Raw genomic sequence first — 20,128 nt, 5'->3', positions numbered from 1 at the left:
TAAATAGAGATAATATCATAACTGTACAAACTAAGAGATTAAACTGCAATTTGAAATAATTTTTTTTAAAAAAAAAAGAAAGAAAGACTAAACTGCAATTTAAAACAAAGAAATGAAAAAAAAAAAAAGATAATAACAAATATCATGACTAAACTGCAATTTAAAACAAAGAAATGAAAAAAAAAAAAAAAGATAATAACAAATATCATGATGTCATTTTGTCTCTGCTATAAAAATTCTTTATAAATAGCAATAGATTTCTCCATTCGATCAAACCAAAAACAAAGAGCTTTAGTTTGTACCATTCATGCGATGACACATTGCCATTTATGTTACACCCCTAATGTGTGAATACATCGTGAACTTAAAATGTAGTTCGAATGATGAATGACATTAATATATCAACGATAAATCTATATATATAACATAATGATTTATAATTATATTCTTTTATAAAATTTGAGTCAAACGCTTGACGAACAACAACTGTAATCAGTTAATATCTCATCATTCGCATCTAACGGTATCTAATTCATACATATAATTATGAGCTTTGCGATACGGTGCAGTCTATATCGGCGGAGAACGTCATGCTGAGAGATCGCATGACGTCACTAGAGGAGCAGGTCCGAGCCCTAGTTGCAGGCATGTCACAGACAGCTGCTGGGCATACGTCAGGACGCACGGCGTCTGTACCCGACACTTCTCACAGGGGTCGATCCCGAGCCCGTGGCGCATCAGTTGGTCATTCTTCTCGTAGGTATCAATTATCACAGACTTATATTCCTCCGACGCAGGGGTACGGGGAAGACGACGACGACGACCACGACGACCACGACGACGACGAGACGCAGTCACCTTAGATACTTTTTTTTTTTGATTTTTTTTTTATGACAGCTGTAGAAAACAATTTATTCTTATTTTTATTCTAATAATATGATTATGTTTTTTAAATTGTGTTGTCAATAGTTTGTTAATTTTACATCACAATGTATATATTATATTAAATAAAAAAAAAATTGGAAAATAACGACAGATTACTTTTAACCGTCGCTATACCGTCGCTTTATATAGCGACGGTGTTGACAATACCGTCGCTATAGGGAGCGACGGTTTTTAAAGCACCGTCGCTATATATAGCGACGGTTAAAACCTAAACCGTCGCTATAGTAAGCGACGGTTTACACATAACCGTCGCTTAATAAAGCGACTGTCGGAAATAAACCGTCGCTCAAAATAACGACGGTTGGAATTACAACGTCGTTATATATAGCGACGGGTTTAATTTAACCGTTGCCAAAATGGCGACGGTAATCATAATGAAAACCGTCGCCATAATGGTCACGGTTTCTGAGTTAGAGTCGCTTGGCAAGGCAACGCGCCCCCCGGTTACGGTTAACCGAGCCGACGCCAAAACCGTCGCTATAACCAATTTGCGACGGTTTTAGCGACGGTTTGGACCGTCGCTAACCTCCGCGTTTTTTTGTAGTGTAAATGAGTTGGAAAAGGAACTGATATTCTCTATATTATTCCATTCTTCGTGTTAGAAGATACACTTGAGGAGGATTGATAATGCTCAACGTCGAACGATTTTAGACATTTATTTTCCATTAATTTAATATTTATAACCGTCGCTAACCTCCGCGTTTTTTTGTAGTGTAAATGAGTTGGAAAAGGAACTGATATTCTCTATATTATTCCATTCTTCGTGTTAGAAGATACACTTGAGGAGGATTGATAATGCTCAACGTCGAACGATTTTAGACATTTATTTTCCATTAATTTAATATTTATTTGAATAAAATAAATATAATACGAAGATGTACCGTGACATGGATTACGTTTCTCTAAAGTATTTAGATAATAAACTCAAAAGACCCATAATTAAAATTATTTTTTTTCCCGGACACCATTTTTTCTACATAACCTGGTAAACCATCTGAAAGGGCTGTCTGATTATCCTTACAACATAACTACATACGATCCTTCCGACATGGATAGAAGACGAGAGTTCGATTCTATATACGCTCAAAGCTCAACCAATCTCTCTCTGCAGCGATACAGATGAACATCAAATGCATACTCTTACATCTCCAACGATGGCTGCTGCTTGAAGTTGATAATCGATATTTTGTAGCCAATGATGCAGTTTCACCCATTTGATGATGCAGCAGCAGGTCTACGATTTGCCGTCTTATTACCAGCACTCTCCTGCAAAATCACAGCAGAGTAACCGGTTCAGCATGAGAAATGTAGATGTAACTCCACTCGAAAATGGCAATGTAAATAACACAATATTTGAATAGTGTCTCGACAAATGCACATCACCAATGGGAAGCTGAGAACCTAAAAAAACATAGATACACAAAATAATCAGCACTTTGGGAAGCTGAGAATGGTCCACACGCCTTTTTGAATACAACACCACCAATGAATAGAATACAATACATCATTTCAAAACTCCGATCTTTCATAGTTTCTTATAACTATTTTCCCTGACTTTCTATAAAAGCCAACATTGTATACGATTTAGTCAGAATAGGATCTTTAACAGCGTAGAATGCAGTCAAAACACAACCATTTATCATGTAGATATGGTATCCGCTTTTTTGATTTGACAGATGCTTCTATCGAATCCCATAGACATACCCAACCTCATCATCCAAGTATCATCCAAGAAATATTCGATTTGGTGGTGACAATTTTTAGCACTATGCCACTATCCCATTCATTATGACGAATGTTTTTCATATTTGGTTTACAGGATATTAAGGCAAATGCAAACTCTAATAACAAATCTGAGGGATACTTTTTAGGCAAATAGTCAACGCTGTATGCTTTTTGTGAGTTTCAGAGGCCAACCAAACATTAAATAACAAGCAATTATTTATCTCTCACACCCTAAGATCACACCTTCACATGGTAACAGCGCATGGTTCTAAAATTCGCTAGACGCTAGTCGGGCGCCAAACTAGCGCCTAGAGCCTAGGCCGCCTAGGCGGAGACTAGGTGCCGCTAGGCGGATTCCACGGTATCGAGAGACTTGTAATGGTTTTTAGTCTAAATTTCAGCCCAAACTTTGTTAAAATCCAATTGATACTTGGTTCATTCCTCCTGCTTCTTCTGCTAAGAGAAGATCAGAATAACAGGCGAAGCAAAAAAAAATCAAAATAAAGAAAAAAATTACTTTTAGGGTCTGATTCGATTTTCTTATATGTGCAAAAGTAGACAGATACAGAAGATGAGAGTGGCGTGTTAGGGTAAGCGTAAGCTAACAAATCCTAGTTTTAATTGGGCTTTCAATCCCCAAAAAATAAAAGCACGAGCCTATAATTCTTTCTTTATGTCATGTTCTAGTTTAATTCGACTTTCAAAAATTAAAAGCCCAAAAAAAATTTGCCAAAAAAACTTTAAACACCTAGGCCCGCAAGCCCGCCTAAGAGCCCTTGCCGCATAGGCTGGCCTCCTAGAACCTTGTCGGTGCGGTCAAGCGGCGCCTAGGCGGCCGCCTAGCCCGAGTTTTAGAACACTTCACATTCTAGACGAACAAAAATCAGCTCTCATGAGGTGAGATCTATTATACTTTAATGCAAAAGTTCTCAACAATTTTGATGTCGAGGGAGGAATATACCTTTTCTGGGTGATCTTTTCCACGTCTATAAAAAGATGGCAGAGGATTGGCCTTAAAGTTGTGAGATTGTCGCAACTTTCTAATCTCAGGCGTTTTTTCTTCCTGGATCAAATGTATCTTGTTGAGTCATAGTTGATATGTAAATGGGGTGACATCAACTGGTAAAGGGCCTAATATATCGAAATGGAGTATTCTTCTCAATCCTTTCATGTAAATAAAGCTTACCTTTGATTTTGCACTAAGTTGTGCATTTTCTGCCTCTCTGGCAATTGATTTTGCCTTTAAATTGCACAGAAACTGCTTCAAGATCAATAACAGCGGCACAAATGAAGCAAATCAGTAACAAGATTCATCAATCAAAGCACCAAATCAACACGTAACAGATGCTAAAGAAGGATAGGTTGGGTAGAAATACCTCTTTTCGTTTCTCATCTTTTTCATCACCTTTCAAGCCTACAGACGGAGAGACAACTATTGTATTCTTTTTGTGCTGTCCAGAACTTTTATGTGATCTGCCGTAGAAGGAGAGTCAATTCAAGGATAAGATCCTAGCACAACCTAAATAATTATAAAATTTACAAAAGTGTTTGAAAATCAGCAAAAAGTTAAGTTAGTCATGTTGTAAGTTCCTTTCCTCGTCACAACTTTGGATTTTAATAATCATTTAACTAAATGTTTTTAAAAGACGGGTTAAATGAAGGAAAGGATCCACTAGTTACCCATACCGTCTCTGCACATTCCACTAATTTATAAAGAACGAGAAGCAAGGTCGGCTTCAATAATGGATGATTTGAAAGATCTTTCAAGAAAATATAACAAGGAACAAATCTATATCACTCACCCATGCAAATAGTATATAAATCAGATATAAGAAATCTTACCCCCAGAGCAAAGGCTTTGATTGCTGATCCCACTGATTCTTTCGATTCACCATCTTTTCTGCAGCATTTCTAAGTCTACAGTCGAAATGATAAATCAATTCCACATACAAAGCCTAAAGCAGTGAAGGAATGGGAAGGGAAAACAAATTGTTGATTTCCCACTAAAAACAAAAATTCAATAGACCAATAAGGAATGTCCATTGCAAGTGCTTTTGTTGCATAAATTGAAAGGAGATTAGAAGGAAAAAAAGAGGAAACTTTTTGCCAGCAGATAGATGAGAAACAGAGAAAATTGATTACCCTTTATTTTCCTTTTGAGGAGTTAGAGAAGGGGAGATCATCTCAGATGCTGTTGATGATACCTTAACCTGGCCAAATACATTGTTGAAAAATCAAGTTTACATATATACCACGCCAAAAACAAAACGCAGACATAAATACATGACTCACTGACGGAAAGTAGCAATCCTATAATAACATACAAACCTGCTTTATTGTACTAGATTTTCCATCGGTGGGAAGTCCATTTATTTGACTCTGGAAACTCTTAAAAGCTCGCCTAACAATATCCTTATCCCCCATTTTCTCCATTATCATAGACTTCCGAGTCATTCCAAAAGGAGTTGAAGATTTTGCAGGGCCCAAGCTAAGAGACATGTGCAGGGATGTTGGAGCAACTCTCTTGCTTTCTACCACCATTGATTGGTTCAACTTCTTCTTTCCGGACAGGGAGGCAGAGGTGGGTGTGGAAATTAAAGATGGCTTTGAATATTTAGGAGTAGAAGCCTGTGAATGCTTGACAGCAGGTGACGCAACTTTAATTTTTGTACCAGTCAAATTTCTCTCCATTTTAGTTTGGGTCACCTAGCCACCATACACAATTATACATAAAACCAGATCAATTTAGTTGTTGGCACTAATAACATGGTTACTTATACAAGAACGAGCAGGCAGAAGAAATGTATTACCTTTTGATTTATATTTCCTGCATTGAGCTTGGAACTTTGTTTTCTCAGTTCGGTTATTTGTTTTACTGTATTCTTGCTTTCAGGCGGATGTTCTGCATGTTCAGGATCCTTATTAGAGGAGTCTCTTCCTCGGCTGGTACAGCTTCTTCTCCATTCCACCCATCGTCAGCCACTAGAACATTGGTCTCTTTCTTAGCTTCCTCATCCATGGGGTTTAGATCCTCCACAGCAGTAGAAGCTTCCTCCTTTTCCTCATCCAAAATGGCCATATCTATGAAGCCATTACTGTAGGCTCCCTGCTCAAGCACTACAGTTGATGTATCTTCATCTTTTGCCTCATCGACCATCACTTCACGGGCAACTACGCCATTTGATTTCTCCCCATTGCATGATTCAAAGTTAGCATGCATCCCAGATGAACTTTCATTATGATCATCAATGGTTGGCTCATCTCGACTAGAAGCAACTGGTTCCATTTGGTTTTCTTGCTCAAATTGCTCGGATTTTTTAGTAGCAATCTTCTTGTAGTGGGCTTCAAAGTATGCTTTTTTCTGGGCTACAGATCCAGGAGTTGATAAACTTCCAGCTTCATCCAAATACTTATTGGGAGAGAAAGATGACCATTTCTCCCAAGAAAGTGCATCATTCTCAAACCTACCAAATGAAACCGACACTTCAAGCCTAGAATCAGGTCTCACCGGCTCATCCATCTGCTTCCTATAAATAAAGATCTTTATCTCAGTCAAAAGTTAATGGACCTCAAGAATTAAAACTCCCAACAACACAAGGGCAAGCAAGGGGAGTCTTCAATTATGTGTGATTCATCTAGACTCCACAACAAACACAGAAAGAATCAAACTGTAACCAAATGGACCACCATTATAATATATATTTCAAAGAACTAAAATTCTATCCATTCTCAAGGATGATTAATCAGAAAGCTACCTCGGTTGAAGCAAGAATGGGCACAACATTGTTTCAAAGAACTAAAAAAAGAGGTCACAATCAAGACAAGTTGAAGACAATGAATAAGCTGCCAGTTGAAAACAACACCCATCTGCTGTGTTTCTTACCCAACTAAGTGTCAAAAAAATTGCAACTTTTTACAGCTGCACACAGTTGTACGTCCCAAGTTCTAATGTAAACACCTGTCATAACAACCTCAATCATCGGAACACAAAATGTGCAATAAAAATCTAAAAGAACGTACAAAGATTTGCATAACAATACACAGATCAGGAACTAAAAAAGGTGTTCCTTTTGCCTCTCACCTTTTACACTGAAAACCCACTTTCTAAAATGAGTAAAACTTGATCTTTGCAATCTTTGAGCCTGCAAAGAACATTAAGCGCCATATTTAACGGGTTAAGTGGAGAAAAACTTCAAACGAATGCCACTGCTAACCAAATAATTTAAGGGTTAATACTGAATAAGTACCGAATTGACTAATTTGAAGGGAAAACGAGTTTTTTACTGGAAGAATTGTTAAGGTAATGATGATTACAGAGTGGATAGAGATGTGTTCGAAGGCCCACTGGAAGGGAGAGTGAAGTTAAATCCAGTGAAGAAATGGAAGCATGAAAACGGCATCGCACGTGCCAGATCTCGTAGTTCAATCATGGAGGGATAAGGGGGCACGTGTGGGCCCTCAAAATATAAATGAGTAATTATTGAAAAATTTAAAAATAACAACACACCAAGTAAAAGGTTGATATAAACTGTAAGTTTGAGAAAAATCCTCTACTTCATTTGGTCAATCTACTACTTTCTCCAAGAGTATAGTATAGAATCGGATGTTTTTCTAATCACAAAAACTTTTGTAAGACGAACATGTAGTTTTCCAGATAAGTCAATGGTGTTTGATTATTATTTTCTTTGCTTTCGTGGTAGTCTTGTTTGATTCGAGTAATTCAGTCAATTTCACATGACGAGTGAAACAACTAATTACTTGCTATTTGAAAATTTTACATATTGAAGTCAAGTTTATGATGTATCAAGAGAAAGCACATTTCCTGTAGAATATATAATGTTTGATGCATAATTTATACATAAAATATGAATATAACATATATATATATGTCAGAATGAATATTACATGAAATTCTATTCCAACATAAATTCCATAAATGTGAAGCGACAAAATAATACATAAGTTAAGATAATATATAACGATAGCTGTTCGGCCATTGAGGGCCTCCCCCCTAGCTGCAGCCACAGGAGGAGAGCTACGAGTAACCTGCACCAGTTGTCCTAAAATTAAGAGTGTTCTTTATCAAGATAAATAAGAGACAGTAAAGAAAAAAACTTGGAAAAGGGGCTCGACTTCTTTCCAGAATTAGAGTTCGACCACAGCTCTCCCCCTTTTTTTGGGGGAGATCAGGTGAGAGGAAAAGGCTTAAGGCAACTAATCCCAAGCACGATAACTCCTGTTCCGAGTGATAAGGCCTAGGATAGAAGGTAGAAACAAAACAATTGCTTTCAAGGTACAATTTTGGGGACGATTTGCAATATGAGATGTCATAACTTTTTATTTTCAGATATTTACTTAATAAATATTTAAATTTTTGTTATAAATGTTAATATAAAAGTAAATGTGGTGAAGATGATAGTTTAAACCAAGTTATCTTATATTTGTTTTTTCGAAAGAGAAATAAAGTGTCGTAAATTTGTAAAAGATACATAAATTCGAACATAAATCAATTAACAATGTCGTGAGAAAATACAACAGGCAAAAATAAAATAGTAAAGTAAATCGGGCCTATACGAAGTACGGTTCTTACCTTCAGAGACCTTGTGACCCACGAACATCATAATTATAGCATTTTTCAGAGAATTTTTTCTTTGAAATGTCTCATTTGGGTCCCAGATTCATCTTTTTGTTTGAAGGAGAAAAGTTTTTATTTTTCGAGCCTTGACCTTGCTCGACAACATTCGTGAAATGTCCACTATTCGTTTTCTTAAAACGTACTAGAAATTTTAATTTTTTTTCCTCCTTAATCTTGATAATTCGAAATATACATATATATATATATATGCTTTAAAATGCTTTGACACCATTTTTAAAACAAAACAACTAACTAACATTTAAAAATCCAAAGGAAAATAGCTTGAATCATGAAAATCGTTAAACATTTTACTGACCTTAAAAGCATTATTTGAAAAGTATAGCTCATACTATATATCTCAAAAACCTCTCAAAAACATACATAAAAAGTCGTATAAATCTCTTTAACATAACTTAAATAATAATAACTAGTGTAGAAAATTAGCGCTAGTCCTCGGGTTATGTGCACATTCAGTCCAGCAAAGTCAACCATCAAGACCTCCATTATCATAATCAATTGCATCAATCACACCTAGTGAGTCTAAAGACTCAACACACCATAATCTTGATAACAACATGATACATATACAAAACACATGCAACTATGAAAATACTTGTACTTAAAATATTGTTTTCATAATCGTGCGTAACATAACCATAAACATTTTCATAACATTTTCATAAACATTTTCATGAAGATGCATAAACTTTAAACAATTACGTTTTCATTAACATTTTCATAAAGATGCATAAACTTTAAACATAAACATTTTAATATCATCGTAAACATATCCATATTCGTATCCATATCCATATTCATATTCATATCCACATATTCATATTCATATTCGTTTTCGTTGAATTCAGATCGTTAATTGTGACTTGCGTAATCATATTCGTATTGGGCGATGGATCCATCTACACGTAACCATAGTATTGGGCGCGCGGAGGCATCAACGACATTCTCACCCGTCAACTAAGCCTTGGCCTATGTATTACCATATCATGTCATTAGAAATACGATCGTCAGGCTCCCTATGTGACCATTTCCCATAGACGGGCTCCCTCTGGGACCTTCTCCCATAAATGGGCTTTCTCTGGAGCCTTTCTCGTAAACAGGCTCCCTCTGGGGCCTTTTCCCTCACGATATCTCCAATCATATCATTGTATCTTCGTATTAGTCACAATTACTTCACTTCCTTCAATGTTTCGTATTTTCATCACTTTATAAAAATTAAACATGCATATAACGTTTTTCTTTTAAACCAAGCATGCAACATATTTTTTAACGTTATCGTTTCATCATAATAATCCATAAACATTTTAACATATTAAATCATAAAAATCCATTAGCATTTAAAATAAATGTTTTGACATATTAAATCATAAAAATCCATAACATTTAAAATAATAATATTAGTATATAAAACAATATTCAGGATACTGCCATGACGTTTACTAATTTTCGGGTGTAAAATTACCGTTTTACCCCTAGACGTAAAATTTCACGTTTTTGACATTTTATTAATTTCATCGACTCTAGATAATCCCAAATAAATATTTAAGCTTACATTAATTTTCCCATATTTTTATTTGGCATAAATCGATAATTTTTAAATATAATTTATTAATGCGTTTTAATTCGGAATTAAGCCAAACTTTAATATAGAATTTCTTAATTAAAAATTAGACTTTTAATAATTATTTGGCCCTTGTGAACCATGATTCGACACCCGTTGAGCCATGTTTCAACTTTTTTAGCCATTAGAACCCTAAGTTTCGAACCACACTAAGACACCTTGAACCAACTTACATTTTTATCGAGCCACCTTAGAGCGAGCCTGAGCCAAATTTGAACCAACCCTCCCCTGGACCCTCGTGAACCCTTATAACCCCTAGTACTTGACCATAGCCCCAAAACCGAAGCCACAACTCAGGACAAGCCATGGCCGAGAAACCCACCTAGACTAGGACTCCGTGTTTTCTTGCTTAGCCACTTAACCAACAAGCCAGCCCCTGAACCTGACCCTTGAGCCCCTCCTAGGGCCCTAGTGACTTGACCTAGCCTAGCCCAGCCCTGGTTACAACTGAGCCATGCCATGCAACCAAACTCCCTATCACATGTTTCGTTTCCAGATTTTGTTCCTTCGAGTGCAACATGGTTTGTGTGTGTCTAGGACCCTTGTGTAAAACATGCCCCTTACCATCCTAATTCATGGCAGCCCCTTTAGGTAGATATAAAACATGTTTTTGGTACAAAAAAACAAGCTTTAAATATCACCTTGGACGCATAAACGAAAATATAACAAAGTGTCCCTTGTTTTTCATGTAAAACATCTTTAAACAAATACTATAGTGTGATGGATGAGTAAAGGAAAGAGATGACATGCCTTTGCGTTTTTAATGCACAAATTATTGTTGACGAATCGAAGAACGATAACTTGAAGAACCCTTGAAATTTTCAAAGCTTTCTTTGTTTTTTGATGGTGTGTGCCATGTGGTTAAGAGCAAAAAGAGTCTTGGTAATCTGATGGTGAGGGAGGCGTGAGTTTATGTGTGAATTATGGGGTGAATTGCCCTTTAAATATTAATTAAATCACTAATAATAGCTTATGCCTATTAGCAAAGTTAATTAGGCTCAATAAGTTCATTAGTGATAATTAAAATTATTTTGTTTACTAAAGTTTGTGAATTTATTAGCCGGCTTGTCAATACGTTTGTATTTCTGTTGAAGATCTAACATCGATAAGAATTACGTCTCGGCATATAAATCACCTCAAAAACTCCTTATTTTCAAAAATATGAAAAAACATCAACCATATCTTAAATAATTAAAAACAATTATTTAATAAAAACATTTTCCATTTTTCAGCCTCCGGTCTCCATTCCACGATCGCAACTCGAATAACTTTTAAAAATACATTTTAATACAACCATGTAGAAAAGTATATTTTAAATATGTCAACATGCACAATATAATTAATTTATGCAATTAAAACAATTAATTGAAATACACAAGGAATTTAATAACTTGCATGCATGTGATTCGCGTTGACCTTCAAATATTCGGGGCGTTACAATTTACCTTGACAACAACTAAAGGAAGCAATCGCATTTCAGAACTCTTGTTGTCTTCCTCGATGCGAAGTCGAACAATGAGCTTTTCAATATTCATATCATTCCGCTTCAGTTTCAAATAATTTTTGAAATCGTTCCAAGCTAGAGGTAGCTTCTGAACAATAGCAATTACTTGGAAAGAATTCGCTCAAAGTCATCCCCTCAGTGTGAATCTCATGAAGAATCACTTGGATTTCTTAAACTTGAACGATAAACGGCTTAGAACCCAACATTTTAAAATCTAGAAAGCTACCTACAAGAAATTTCTTGGCCCCGACATTCTCGATTTTGTACTTTTTGTCCAGGGATTTTTTCATAGATCTTTAGCCGTTTTCTTTTCGTAAAACACATTATAAAGAGAATTGGAAAATCCATTCAGTACATAATTTCGACATAGGAAATCATAATGATTTCATGCCTCCAGAGTACTGATGGATTCAACATCTCCCCCACCCTTCTTTGATTTTAGGAGCATTCTTATATGGGAATCTGGCTAGGTTCAATGTCTTTATTTAAAACAACGGTTTTTGCTGCCACATTTTGAAGTTCACTGGTGTGAACTTCTTTGGTTTTTCTCTGTGACCGGCTGGAACAAAAATTGCAACAGCACATCAGGCAATAAGAGGAATGACTAGAGGCGTACCAGGAAAAGTGATATGAGGACCAACATGACCAGTTTCCCATCGTATGTTTGTTTCAAAAGTCATATCATAAAGAAATCACGTAATGAGTATATCATATATGTTTTAAGGTTGTTAAACAAATGTCGTAGTTCTCAAAAGAAAATTAAAGTACAATAAACATGTAAAAAATACATAAATTTGAACATAAACTAATGAACAAGTTCTTGTAAAAATACAACAGGCAAAACTAAAACAGTAAAGAAAACAGAAGCCTGTACGAAGTACAGTTTCCTTAAAACATATTTGTCTTCTCCGAATGTGCTTCGAGATCAGGACGGACAACTAGTTCCTAGGATACAACGAAAAAAACATGCAGAAACTTAGCACGAAATAACTACACCGACGAACTGAAAACGTATATTCACTTTATGACCAAAACTTAACTGAAACTGAATGAAAAGCTAACAATATAAAATGCAAGAGAATGCTTGAATGAAATCGTGAGTGCGTTCGTAAAATATATTTTTTATATTTTTGGATTGAGGAAATATACATACTATTTACAAGCTCCAAATGCAAACCAAAATCTATACAAGATTAATTAACTCTATTAATCTTGCAATTAACTCAATAATATATAGAGTCAAAAGTCTTCAATTGGAAAGTCAAAAAGATACTTCTACAATCATGAGTCACGACCGTGTAGAACCAAATGGCATTCTTACATTCATGAGTCATAACTTTTCTTCAAACTATAAATTTGATTCAAATTTCTCACAATATTTTCCGACTCTATTAAATGGTTGAGTTTAACCTATTATGATAGTATCTTCAAGATAGATCTGATAGCCACCCATTGCCAAAAATATTTTCCATGTGAGATTAACATTGACCATGCGATTTCACCAGTGATAATAGTTGAATTTGTGGTGAGTTGATATTCTCATATTCATACCGTAGCATCTTAATAACCACGATAATGGTACCACATATATTTTTTCATATGCGTCCCAACGTGAGACCACATGGAAAATACAATTGCCCCCTATGAACGGTCGGATATATAGTGGGGGGCCTATAGGTTTTCCCTGCGAAGCATCAAATAAGTCAATACCCCTAATATAATGAACTAAATATTGTATAAGAAATGTTTTAGGCACCGTAAGATGAGATTAATAATTTGAAGATAATAGAAGGGATAAGAAAGTTTAGTACATGGACATTTAGTACAAGTTTAAACTTGAGTTTCTGTTTGGTTCTATTTATTCTGTCTGGATAAATACTAATATCTGTCAACGATCACAATTTTCGATGGGTCGTTTATTTTCTCAATTATATTAAACTTAACAATTTTTTTCTCAGTTTACTACTAATTATGTTACACATTCTAGCTGCAACATTCCTTTCATTTCCTTCTTTTGCTTAATTTTCAAATTTCATCATTATGTATTTCATGCAGTGACATAAACATCTTTCAATAATGAAAAACATAAGTTGATCTGAAGTGCAAAACAAAATCGAAATTTTCTTATAAACTTTCGTAGATATAAAAGGCTAGTCGATGGCACCTAAACTCCCAAGAGTTTTCCACACACACTGGCAATGAACATAGAAAATCACCTCAGGACTTGTCCAAAGGCGACCCGAGGGAGAGTCGATGGGATTAATCATCCTCCCTAAAATATATATCAATCAAATTCATCAAAAGGTCGATAAAGGCCATAGTATTCTGTCAGAACAATATCATGGTTGCCCTAACAATCTATTCGGGAGAGGTGTTAGAGAGCCCTTGCTCGTCCCCCTCCAGATTCGCGCTGTTCAAGTTTCTAGGAGGATTTCTGTGTGGTCTGGATGGTGTCCTGATAATCTTGACAACTTTGTTAAACCTCTCAGGGTGTTATATATTTCTTCTGTTCTTGAATGCCTTTCATCGAATGCACAGAACTCGAAGATTTCATCTTCAGTCTCAATCAAACTGCAACCCGGCTGTTTCTTGGATCCCATATCCCTCAACGCAACTTTTAACCGAGCCAAGTCTTCCCACTTCTTTGCTTCCCCATAAACATTTGACAACATAACATAGTTTGCAGGGTTTTGTGGATCAAGTTCAATGAGTTTCTGAAGAGACAATTCTGCCAATTTTATATTCTTGTGAACTCGAGAAGCTGCAAGTAAGGTGCTCCAAATGACACTATCTGGTTTGATAGGCATCTTTTGCACAAACTCCACAGCATGCTCCAAAACACCAGCACGCGCCAAGAGATCAACCATGCATCCAAAATGTTCAATTTGAGGTATGATAGAATATTCATTAATCATTGACTGAAAATAGTTTAATCCATCTTTAACAAATCCCATGTGAGAACAAGCGCATAATATGCCTATGAAAGTGATTCCATCTGGTTTTTCTCCACGATATTTCATCTCATTGAAAAGGCTCAATGCATCAGCTCCATGACTGTGCACCGCTAAACAATTAATTATCGTGTTCCATGAAACTAAATCTTTCTTAATCATGCCCCTAAACACGTCAACTGCACTTCTTACCAACCCACATTTTGCATACATTTCGATCAAACCATTACAGACATAAATATTCGTTTTGTACCCGTTGTTCTCGGCATATATATGCACCCATTTACCAAAATCAAGAGCTCCTAATCTCGCACAAGCAGTTAACACGTTAACAAGCGTCGCGTCATTGGGCTGCACATCATTCTCCTTCAGCATCCTTTTAAACAGACCAAGAACCTCAACGAAACGCCCATTATGAGCATACCCACCAATCAATCCATTCCAAGAGAAAATATTCCTATCCTGCATCTCCTCAAACAACCTCTCGCATCTTTCAACATCCCCATTCTTCGCATATCCATTCAACAAAGTATTCCACGAGATCAAATCTTTATCTGGCATGAGTTCGAAAAGCCTCTTAGCTTCCACCATATCTCCACACTCTATGTATGCTGAAACAATCCTGTTCCAAAGCACAACATCCCTTTCAGGTGCCAAATCAAACAGCCTCCTCCCTGATACCAAATCACCATTTGCAATATACCCAAGTATCATTGCAGTCCAAGATACGACATTCCTCAATACCATCTCAATAAACACTCTATAAGCACAAGCTACAGAACCCCCGTCGGAATAAAACTCAATTAAAGTAGTTCCTACATACGTATTCGTCTTGAAACCAAACTTCAAAGAAAGGCAATGCATTTCCTCACCTTCTCTGAAAGCCAATAACTTGCAGCATGACTTCAAGACCACAGGAAATGTGTAGCAGTTGGGCTTCACATTCTCCCTCATCATATCACCAAACAACGCTATCGCTTCCCTGTACGCATCATTGTCGAGATACCCTTTTGACATCACATTCCAAAGAGACGTAAATCTTGGACTGGTCAATTTGTCGAACATTTTCCGGGCGTAACACAGTTCCTGGAACGAAGAAGCCTTGTGCAGAAAATGGGAGGTAACGAGGTGAGTTCTGGAATCAACAGCATTTGATATGATCTGGGATTGAATTTGTCGGAGTTGCTTGAGGGTTTTACATGATCTGACGAGGGTGATTAGTTTTTGCTCTAGTGCTTCCAAAGAATTTGGTTTCAAGTTTGGAGCAAATTTATTAGCTATTTTGAGACTGAAAAACGGTGGCAACGGACAACAGATTTCGTGGTAAAAAAAAAAAAAATTGGATATGATATTCTTATGTAGTTATGGAATGTGATGTTAAATTCTGAAAAAACAAGGTTCTATATTATGAGAAAATTGGTTTTAAATCCCCAAACCCAAACTCACTTTATCTTAACTCCATACCCCTCAAAAACTTTGCCCAAACTCCCTTAAAACCAAAAATGTGACAAAAAAACCCTCATATTCAAGTGATTGATTTTTTGAGCCAAAAATAGTATCAGAGCCTAGGTAAAATTATTTCAAACATACAAATTATTATTACCAAGTAATTAAATGTTTGAGGAGGAAAATTTTCTCAAATTACATGAATCCGAACCCAGGTTCGAGATTATTTATTTAAAAGAAATATTCCAGAACTCTGGAATATTTGCAACAGGAAGATCTAACTAAGGTTAGATATCAAGAAAGAACTTATCAGAATACTAAGATAAAATTATGATTCAAAATAACAAGTTCTTAGAAAATGAAACAAGATGTATTAAACGTTTTGATCCAACCCCGTATATTGAAAAAGCAGTTTATTATCAAGATCTTATTCAGGTATACCGATTTGAGGACATTGCCTCAGATGAAAGTATATATGAAGAAGAAGAAGTCTTGAGTTAGAAAAATCTGATGGAACAAAATCGAAATTTGACTGAAGACGAAGTGTTTCGATACGAAACACATGAAGATTTGTCTGGATTATTTAGCCAGACAACAATATCTCGTAATATGGTTCAAAGAATCATGAGAGAAAATCCTAGTCTACAGAGATATCAAGAATTCTCTGCAGGACAGGTAGAAAATTTTTTAGGAAGTCTTGGCCTAAGAAACAGAAAGTATCATCTAATCTATAAAGTTTTCAGAAGGGAAATGACAATTCCTATGGAACTTACATCAAATAGAATGGAGATGCAACTAATTTCTTCCGAAGAAATTAAGGAGGAATTATAAAAACTCAAGATAGAAGTAGCAAGGACTATGTCCTAGATTCATATCGGAGCAATCCAGATTTTGATAAAAGCTACTTTCAAAGAAGGAATAGATTCACCCATTGATACTGGTATATGCGATAAAAGATAAAAGAATGGGGAACCTTCAAGATTCAGTACTGGGAACTATCTCAGGAAATCTCTGCGAAAGAAAGATTGTAGGAGTAATTTATCCGAGAATTGCCTACAACTTAGTAGATCGAGATTTTAGTAGAGCCTTAACATTACATCAAAATTTCATGGAAAAAGGACTGATGAAAGAGGGTAATAGACCATATTCTATTACCTATCAAATTTTATATGCTCTATCTAATACACATCATTCAGAATTATTTATTAGAAATGAGTTCATTGAAATACCCGAGATATTTGGAAAAGTTGTCCAGACAATTTATCTAGAAAGATTTGAGTTTTCTTTAATACAAGAAACAGATATCCAAATACAAGAAAATCGATTCTAGAAAAGAATCAAAGTCTCAGATTAGAATCAAGGAGACTATCTTTCCAAGGAGATAGAATTACGAGTTATAGGTGGGGGAAAGCGCATGTCCAAGAAACAAACAGTAGCCGAAAAGCTTTTCCACCATAGGAAAGCTTAGATGCCAGGGAAGGAAATAGAAATAATATTTGATATTACGAAACAAAGGAATCAATTTCTTTGTAATACCATATACTATTTGGAGCAACCTATGATAGGAATTTACCAAGAAATGATCAATATCGGAGAATTGGAAGTTCATATCAAAGGAATTCCAGGAAAAGAATCAGATGGACTGGTTCTTGGACTAGAGTTTCTCGAGGACCATAAACCTTGGAAACGTCTAGAGTAAGGAATTGAGTTTATGGCAGATGATAAGATGTGGAAAATCCAATGACCACAAGCCCATTCTCGATATATATTCCAGTAGGAATGTTATATGAACAATATAAGGCAGAATATTTTGCTGCTTATATTGATTCAGGAGCTGGAATCTGTACAACAAAAAGAAGAGTTTTTCCAAATAATTTGGAAGAAGAATTACCAAAGATTGCTGGAAGAGATTTTTCCAGAAGAATTTTAATCTTATGTAAGGGGATTCAGATGACAGAAATCGTAATTGGCGATGATGAACAAACACCTTGGTACAAGGTAAAAACACCACCAATTTATTTTCATGATACACGAGCTGATATTCTGCTAGGAAATAATTTCCTACAAATGTTCAAGTCCTATACTCAAGAAAATGAGACTAGAAGATTAGTGTTTACAACACGTTGTGATCACAAAATTATAGTCCAGAGAATGCGAGAGGCAATTTACAGAAAATTCCAATGCAGCAAGCGTGGTGATGAAGCAAAATTTTTAAACCCAAAAATGAAGGATTCTAGACGGTTTGGAGAAATAATGCTCCAATTCAGAGCAGATAAAGAACTCCAACCAGAAGAAATAGAATGCCTTAAGATAGCTCTACATAAGAATGAGGTAGTGTTTGAATATAAGGTATCATTAGAATATTTCAAGAAAATGATCAAAGAAAATTACAATGAAGATAATTTGGCATGGTGGGATAAAAATCAACTCAAAGCTTGCCTTAAAATTAAGAAATGCAAAGAATATGAATTTGTCCGTTGTAAGCCTATCCCACTGAATATCATTGATCAAAGGGATATGCATATTATAATCAAGGAACATTTGGACCTTGGTTTAATCAAAGCAGGAATTTCACCATATAGCAGCCCAGGATTCCTGGTAAGAAATCATGGTGAAATAAAAAGGAACAAACCCATAGTAGTTATTAATTATCGAGAGATTAATAAGATTCTGGAGTTTGATGGGTATTTTATGCCTAGCAGAGAACATCTAATCAGTGCATACGCAATGCAAAGATATTCTCAAAGTTCGATTGTAAGTCTGGTTTTTATCAAATTCGAATGGAGGAAGAAAGCAAGAAATTCACAACTTTCTCCACACCACAAAGACACTATATCTGGGAGGTATTACCAATTGGATTGGCTAATTCACCACAGATATTTCAAAGAAAGATGGATTATATATTTAAGATTATTTCAAATTTATGTTTGTCTACATTGATGATGTTTTAATTGCATTTAAAAATATGGAAGAACATATTAAGTATTTAGAGATTTTCTCTGATGTTTGTAAAAAGAAGGACTTGTTCTATCAGAAAAGAAAGCAGTCATTACCACAAGAAAGATTGACTTCCTTGGAATAGAAATCGATGAATCTGGAATAATTTTTCAAGATCATATAGTAGAAAAGGTGCAAAATATTCAAACGAGTTAAAAAAAAAAAAGAGACAACTTCAGAGTTTTCTAGGAGTTGTTAATTTTGCTGAGATGTTTATAAAAACCTAGCAAAACACCACACAGAAGGACAAGTCCAGTTAAAGGAGATTTGTAAAAATCTTCCGAAAATGGTTATTCCTCAAGATGAGGATGATTTGGTATTATATACGGATGCTAGTGATCATTGGTGGGCGGCAGTCTTAACAAAGCTCACTTCAGATGGAGAACAACCATGTAGATATTGCAGTGGACCATTCTCAGATGCAGAAGCCATAAGATGGCATATCAACGAAAAGGAATTCTATGCAGTAAAAAGGGCTTTGGAAAAATGGCCAATATTTTTACTCGCAAAGAAATTCACTTTAAAAGTTGATAATACACAGGAGAAAGCTTTCTTAAGGAATAGAATTGAGTCTAAACATGAGAAGACTAGATTATTAAGATGGCAAGCACTATGTCAGAATTATATTTTTGATATTGTGATAATTAAATCTCATGAAAATATTCTTGTAGATTTTTTTAACAAGAGATGAACAGTGGTGATATCGATGCCATCATCAAGATGCAGAAGAATTTGAGAGAACATCTTGAAATGCTTCAAAACGAGTTTAACAAGTTGGTCTTAAATGCAGAAGTTGCGGGAAGACTACAATAAGCCGATAAGAGAATTGTCTCTGATTGAATCACATGATGTTTACAGGCTTATACTCAGTTATGGTCTGTAATGCAAAGACCTATCCTATAAGACATTGAGAAGCCACCGGTTTCCCAAATGGAGAGTTTTCGAGTACATGACTCTATACATGGAGCAGGGGATTAAAATACCCCTAGCACAAGTGTTAAGTCGGGATCATCTCCAGATGAGTCGGCTGAAACAAAAATTGAGACTCCAGATCCTTATCTCGAGTATTCAAGTCAACCCTTCACCTCGGGGATTGAAGAGAGAAAGATCAACCTTAGACCTAATACTGACAAGGGCAAATCTAAGGTTGGTACTGATGAAGCTACAATTTCTCCATTACAGGTATACTAACAATTGTGGGAGAAATTAAAAACAAGAGTAGGCATTAACCCCGCTACCAATAGGGTTGATGTTTCAGAAAAATATCCTAGGGTATGGATGAAACC

At 35.6% G+C, this 20,128-nt stretch overlaps 2 protein-coding genes across 2 annotated transcripts; both read right to left on the bottom strand.

The window, feature by feature from the left end:
• Positions 1–1,781: 1,781 nt before the first annotated feature.
• LOC140835668 (protein WVD2-like 7) lies at positions 1,782–6,562 on the bottom strand. The gene is made up of 9 exons (XM_073201068.1): positions 6,426–6,562; positions 5,546–6,197; positions 4,999–5,376; positions 4,813–4,880; positions 4,515–4,587; positions 4,047–4,148; positions 3,857–3,928; positions 3,632–3,733; positions 1,782–2,211 (listed from the first exon to the last, which is right to left on the bottom strand). Exons 1-9 carry the CDS (start codon positions 6,452–6,454, stop codon positions 2,152–2,154), a joined length of 1,536 nt encoding a protein of 511 aa, XP_073057169.1. The 5' UTR covers positions 6,455–6,562; the 3' UTR covers positions 1,782–2,151.
• A 6,987-nt stretch (positions 6,563–13,549) lies between these two features.
• LOC140837164 (pentatricopeptide repeat-containing protein At1g74630-like) lies at positions 13,550–15,626 on the bottom strand. The gene has a single exon (XM_073203221.1). The coding sequence runs from the start codon at positions 15,462–15,464 to the stop codon at positions 13,863–13,865; it is 1,602 nt and encodes a 533-aa protein (XP_073059322.1). The 5' UTR covers positions 15,465–15,626; the 3' UTR covers positions 13,550–13,862.
• Between the last annotated feature and the right edge of the window lie 4,502 nt (positions 15,627–20,128).

The sequence above is a fragment of the Primulina eburnea genome, chromosome 7 (assembly GCF_022965805.1).
Source record: "Primulina eburnea isolate SZY01 chromosome 7, ASM2296580v1, whole genome shotgun sequence".
Lineage (NCBI taxonomy): Eukaryota > Viridiplantae > Streptophyta > Magnoliopsida > Lamiales > Gesneriaceae > Primulina > Primulina eburnea.
Note: the sequence above shows the minus strand (reverse complement) of the source record. Positions and strands in the feature narration are given on the sequence as shown.